Source organism: Microtus ochrogaster, chromosome 16 (assembly GCF_000317375.1).
Source record: "Microtus ochrogaster isolate Prairie Vole_2 chromosome 16, MicOch1.0, whole genome shotgun sequence".
NCBI lineage: Eukaryota > Metazoa > Chordata > Mammalia > Rodentia > Cricetidae > Microtus > Microtus ochrogaster.
The window spans coordinates 29,231,814-29,238,489 of record NC_022018.1 but is presented as its reverse complement, the minus strand read 5'-3'; the positions used below and the strand labels follow the sequence as shown (position 1 = coordinate 29,238,489).

At 44.0% G+C, this 6,676-nt stretch overlaps 1 protein-coding gene across 1 annotated transcript in view; it reads left to right on the top strand.

The window, feature by feature from the left end:
- The window catches only part of Ucn3 (urocortin 3), an 8,656-nt gene extending 6,409 nt beyond the window's left edge, over positions 1-2,247 (top strand). The window contains exon 2 of the mRNA XM_005354907.3: positions 1,322-2,247. Within this exon, the coding sequence (XP_005354964.1) occupies positions 1,328-1,819 (492 nt within the window). The 5' untranslated portion in view covers positions 1,322-1,327 and the 3' untranslated portion in view covers positions 1,820-2,247. The remainder of the gene's footprint in view (positions 1-1,321) is intronic.
- The last annotated feature ends 4,429 nt before the right edge of the window (positions 2,248-6,676 follow it).

Here is a 6,676-nt window from a genome sequence, read left to right as displayed (position 1 = left end):
GCAGCTGAGACACTGTGCACCATAACTGCAGCTGAGACACTGTGCACCATAACAATGGCAGCTGAGACACTGTGCACCACGACTGCAGCTAACGAAACAACCTTCCTCACTGCTGAGTGTTCAGCAGGATCCTGGTGTTTGTTCATTTACAGAATATTTCTTGAATTTTCCATTGCTGCCACTAGAAAATAATGACCCAAGTTTCATAGTTCGCCCAAAGTAAAGTTCAGGAGCACACCCAGATGAAAGCAGTTGAAACCTGCACTGCGTGTGCACTCTGGGGACAGTATGTTCTGATGACAGGTCAAGAACACACATGCTGGTTATCAGCATGTCAAAGGTGCAAAACGACCATGGTTACTCTGTGAGGTGTTTAGACAAACCCCAGCCATTGATTAAACCCCAGCCATTTCCATTTTTCTTATGAATGATGGGGGGGGGCTATAATGAAGCTAATTAAGCCTATGTCTTTATTTCTGGTGGGGGGAGAGAACAGGCAAAGAACATCCACAGAACAGGCAAAGGGGGATAGGGTGGAAATGGAGTCGGCTCTTGTACGCAGGAGGCAGCTTCTGCCCACTTTACCATTATTGTAGAGACCGAACACAGATGACAAATTCTGAAGACCAGGAAGGCGGCCACACACTTACTTAGTACATCAGCTATTCACTTTTTGGCCCAGTAGCAAAGCTGAATTAAACAAGATAGAAATACCATACTGGCAAATTCTCAGATTGTAGAGACCATTAGAAGTAACAGCAGGTGAACTGTTCTGCATTGCTGTGAGAAAATTTCTGACATGAACAACCTAAGGGAAAAAAAGGTTTATTTTGGCTCACAGTCCCAGATGTCAGCCCATCATGACAGGGCAGACTACAGAGGCTTCCATCAAGATGGAGAGGATTCAGTTAGGAAGCAGGAAACAACCAGGCATAATATACTTCCTAGGAACACCCCTGTTCCCCAGTGACCTACTTTCTCCTCCTTCTGAGTTTCCAGAACTTTCCAGAAAAGCAGCTCAATCATGAGACCAAGCCTTCAGATCCACAAGCCTCCAGACACAGTACACATGCAGATGAATCAGAAGACTATGCTAAAACACAGAGAGTCGAGCTCTGATTCCCCAGTTCTAGGGCAGGACCTGAGAATGGTTTGCAGTTGTAACAAATTTCCAGGTGATGCTGATGCTGCTGATCTGGGGACCACCTTCGAGAAAGCCTCTCAGAAGAACATTCGAAATGATCTATTGGCCGTTACTGATGTCCTTCTCAGACCTAAGTCCCTCTCACACCTATTTCCATGCCCTTCTTTTCCGCTGCAGGGAGCAATGCTGATGCCCACTTACTTCCTGCTGCTCCTCCTGCTGCTCCTGGGGTCCCCAGGGACAAGCCTCTCCCGCAAGTTCTACAACACTGGACCAGTCTTCAGCTGCCTCAACATGGCCCTGTCTGAGGTCAAGAAGAACAAGCTGGAGGATGTGCCCTTGCTGAGCAAGAACAGCTTCCACCACCTGCCCCCACAAGACTCTTTGGGAGAAGAAGAGGAGAAACAAAAACATGGCAAGAGCAAAAGAACTTTCTCAGGCCCAGCGGGTGGGAGTGGAGCTGGAAGCCTCCGGTACAGATACCAGTCTCAAGCACAGCACAAGGGGAAGCTGTACCAGGACAAGGTCAAAAGTGACCGAGGCACCAAGTTCACTCTTTCCCTTGATGTTCCCACTAACATCATGAACATCCTCTTCAACATTGACAAGGCCAAGAATTTGCGAGCCAAGGCAGCTGCCAACGCCCAGCTGATGGCACAGATTGGGAAGAAGTAAAGCAGAGGCTGGGGCAGGAGAGTAACACTTCGAGACAGGAGCCCCAGAGTAGAGGGTGAGGGAAACTGAGGACATGCCCTTGACTCTCAAAGGACTGCTGTGCCCCTCTGATCCTCTCTTCCCTCCAGCCTGTTTTCCCCTTTCCTCTGTAAATATTCACTTCATCACAGTATTGTTCAGCCTGTGCAGATGACGGAGGTTAGCGTCTCTCCCTGCGTCCTGTGTCTGCTTTCTGGTTCCCTGTAGCAACAGGCTAAATTCACACAGAGCCCCTCCTCTCCAAGCTCCTCCCTGTTATCCACACATCTAAGGAGAGACTGTTGAGGCTCCCTCCCTGTTCCACCCCTGCCCCGGCAGAGACAAAGAGAGGCACAGCTCACCCTCTTGCCCCCAGATATGTCAACTCTGTCCCAATCTGGATTAAAGCCAGTGGCTTCCTGAACTTTTGTCTGTCTCTGCTTTTCTTCGTTGAAACTAATCCTAGAACAGGAACTGCTAATGAGAGAGATTGCTGAGGGGTCAGTTCCCCATTCCTCCCAGGAACCGCATCTATTAAAGAGTAAAGAAAAGCTCAAAAGTTGGTCAACTTGTTTGGTTCTGTCTCAAGTCACCTCTGCAAGCCGGCCCCACAAAAGTGGCAAAATTTAGGATTTGTTTCAGAGTGGGCACTGGGCTGTGGATGAGTAGGAGACCATAACATTCCAAATTCTCCCATAGCTCAGTCGAGTTTGGAGTCACTAATTTCTTAATTTCTTATTGGGCTTTATGTGTATGTGTGTGGTATGCATGCATAAGTGTAAGCACATTAGCATTGAGGGTCACCTGTATCTTGGTGGGTGTACCTGCATGTGAGTATGCATGGTGACGGTAAAGGTTGATGTACTTGTCTTCCTGGATAACTCCCCACCTTACATACTGAGGCAGGATCTCCCACCTGAACCCCGAGCTCAGATAGTCTAGTTATCCAGCGCGCTCTGGGGACCCTGTCTCCATCTTCCAGAATCTGGGATTATAAAAAGGCTGCCACGCCGGCCCTGCATGTTTATATAGACACTGAGGATCTAAACTCTTGTCCTTCAGCTTGCATGGTGTCTTAGTTATTTTCTATTACCATGATAAGACACTATGACCATGACAACTTATGAAAGAAAGTGTTTATTTGGTGCTTACAGTTTTAGAGGGAGAGAGTTCATAGTAAGAACATGGCAGCAGGCAGATGGCAGGCAGGCACTGAAACAGTAACCAAGAGCACACATCTTGAGACAGGACCAGCCAGGAAGCAGAGAGGGAGAAGAGCAATTGTGTTTTGAAACCTGAAAGCTTGCTCCCAGTGACACATTTTTCCCAATAAGGCCACACCTCCTAATTCTTCCCAACCAATTCCACTAACTTACCCACTGAGCCATCTCCCTGACTTGAACCCTTCCTGAACCCACATACCTTCTCGGTACTGTGCAGGGCACTGTGGCAGATCCTGACATTTCTGTGATGCAAGGGGAGGCTTCTGCTGTCTGAAAGCCAATAAGCTAAGTAAATAAAGAGAAGCAAATTTGGAAAGAAGCCAGTGTTTCCACAATGCTACAAATGGTAAACTTGAGAATGACAGCAGTTGTACATATAGATACATTGATTTATATGAATAATTCAAAGATGAGAATATTTAATATGAACAAAATTTTCCTAAAACTGGACCACATCAAAACAAACAAACAAACCTCTGTAGCCTCCTCGCAGCAAGACTCAATGGCCAGATTATCGGAAAAGAGACCATTATCCTACAGACTTCCACACATGACAAATCATTAATATGTAAAATGAATTTCTGAATGAGAAAACATAACACCACACACACACACACACACACACACACACACACACACACACACACACTGAACATCAGCACGACTACCAGAGGTAAAGTCAAAATATAAAAATGAAACTGGGGTTATAGTTCAGTGGTAGGTGTGGGCCTAGTTATGTGTGAAGCCCTTGATTAAATGTCCAATGCATGCATAGAGAGAAAGACAAACACAGTTCAGTCCAGTAGAATCAGGGCTACAGGATCTCCACAACACAGGGCAGCAACAGGATGTCTAGGAAGAGTCCCAGTGAGACCGTAGCATTGATGCTGCAGTAGAGAACAGGGGCCTCAAACAGACCAATGGTTCTTTTGGATAAATACCTGAATGTAAAAATATACAGATAAAGGAGTTTACTGCATGACTCACTGGGTCACACTGCAGCTTCCATGACGAGATTTCCCCTTCTTCCTTTTTTCATTCTTCTTCCCCCTTTTTCTCTTAAAATGTTATTTTGTTTTATTTTGGGGTGGGGCAGGAGATGAGTGGGATTGGGAGGCAGGATGTGAAAGACACAAATAATAAACAAACAAACAAACAAAATCAGCTTGGAAATGTAGCTGAGTGATTTAGATATGGCCCACTGTACTGTTTCATTGGAGTCTTGGCACGCAAACAATTTTTATCAAATCTTTAGGATCTCAAAGTTTCTCACTCTAATTGTTGAGTTAAACTGTGAGTCTTTTTTTCCCTTGTTGGCATTTTGAACTCCTGATCCCTAGGTCTTCAATCGGTACACATATAATTACTTAAGATGAGGTCATACTGGGTAGCATAAGCCCTAATTCAGTATGGCCAGTGTCCTGTGAGAGGAGGAATTTTGGCCAAAGAGACACACAAGTAGAAAATATCATCTGAAGATTGAAGTTATGTCACAACCCAAGACATAATCACAAATTAGGAGGATAGTCTGGAGGAGAGCCATCCTGAGAACTTAGGGAGTTTGGGCTGCTGACCCCTTGTCTCTGATGTTTAGTTTTCAGAGCTGTAACACAATTAATCTCTCTTTCTTAAGCCACTTCTTTTATGAGAATCTTTCTGTGCAGATAATAATGCCTTCTCTGTACAAATTAGTAAACTGAATCTCAGAATAATCAAATGACAAAAAAGAGATAGAGACATGAAGACAGACAGACACAGCGAGACCTACAGATAAAGTGATAACAAATTTTGAAAAAGTTTGTCATTCATGTAAAAGGCACACAGCTTCCTGTTCAGTACATAAAGAGCTACTTTAAAAAATAAGCTTACTAGGGACTAATCCAAAAGAAAAACAAGCAAGGACACGACAGATCCCATAAACACACATACATATGCAAATGAGCTTTACCACTATGAAAAAGTGTTCAGCTTCATAATAGTGACACTTTTATAACTACCACATACAACTTCTCATCTGTCATACTGGCAAGGGTAAGTTTCACAACACGCTATGTTGGCGGTGCTAGTATTCACTATCCTCCGTTACTCACCATGTCCCTACAGCCAGAGAGAGACAATTTGGCAATACTCAGTGACATTACAAAGTTTTACATCCTTGGATTTAACAATCATCCTCTTGCAAGCACTACTGGAAAATTTAAACTTTTTTAACTTTTTAAATTTTAATCATCCTAACTCTTAGATCAATACTCCAGGCACAGAGAAACGAACGTTTTTCTGAATATTACCTGTTTATGATCAAATCTTGGAAGTTCCTTGGTCACTGGTGTTGCTGAAACCATGATAAGTATATATAAATATTATCTCAATTCTTACAAGTATATTCCAAGGTATATATAATTTTTCCCTTTTGAAGACAGAGATTGAAGACCAGAGAATGTAATCAAAATGATAAGCAAGGTCTTCCATCCATGAAGTGGTGGGGCCACATCCATTTGCTCATGAACTTTCTCTTAATCAGTGTTGCAAGCATTAGAAGCACCAGGCAACCCCCGAAGTCATAGAGCTATCCTGAGACTCAAATGAGCTGCAAATGCAGAGGCATTAAAAAAAAAAAAACCCATGGGTACTGGGACTCAACATGATGATGAAATGTGCAGATAATTCATGAACTAGGAGGATTGCCCAAATCTAAAACTCATCATAGAGAGAAGATTAAAACACAGGATTCTTTTTTTGACAAGCTCCCATTCCAGAGTTCTGTTTGTCTGTCTGCACACTCAAGCCCTGTCTTGAGATTAAATAATGCCTCTAAGCATGCTAGTCATAATGACTTCGATACATGGGAGGTAGAGCTGGCCATATCCAAAAAAACACCATCACTTTCTATCATGCCAAGTTTCACTTTTGTGCTGCATTACTTTGGAGGGCAGGCATCAATCATTGTCTTAACATGAGGAAGTTGCCTAGGCCTCCTGCTTTCTCCCCAGTCAGAGGAGAGCAGGTACACAGGTGAAGAATGGCCTTACCAGCTGCAAGAACATAGCAATTCAACTCAATGGTAAGCTGCTATGGATAAAGAGGTTGGTTTTTTTTTTCCTACTCTAGCAAGCCTGGTGTCCAAGGAAACCTTGGGTGCACAAGAATTAAACACTGCTCTTGGAACATCCATGAGCTCTTGTCAGACCATAATTTGCCATTTCCCTAAGACGCATTTTTAAAATTATTCTCCAAGACAGATGTGCATGAACAATTCAAATATCTAGTGAGGGAGCCCCACAGATTACCCAATGTCTATGTCCTCTTAGAGACTGTGTCACTCTCTAATAATGGTCGTGCACCCTCTTTGATTAATTGTTTGAAGGGGGTCACTGAGATGTTCTTCAGTCAAGCAGAAGGAAATTACTGATCAATGCAGAAAATGCACAGAGGTTTCAGGCCTCCCCTCTGTAAGCATGCTTTGGTTGATCATGCTTTAGGGGAATATTAGATGACCATGCCTGGTTCAAAACCCTGCAACTGAGCTGGGCGGTGGTGGCACGCGCCTTTAATCCCAGCACTCGGGAGGCAGAAGCAGGCGGATCTCTGTGAGTTCGAGACCAGCCTGGTCTACAGA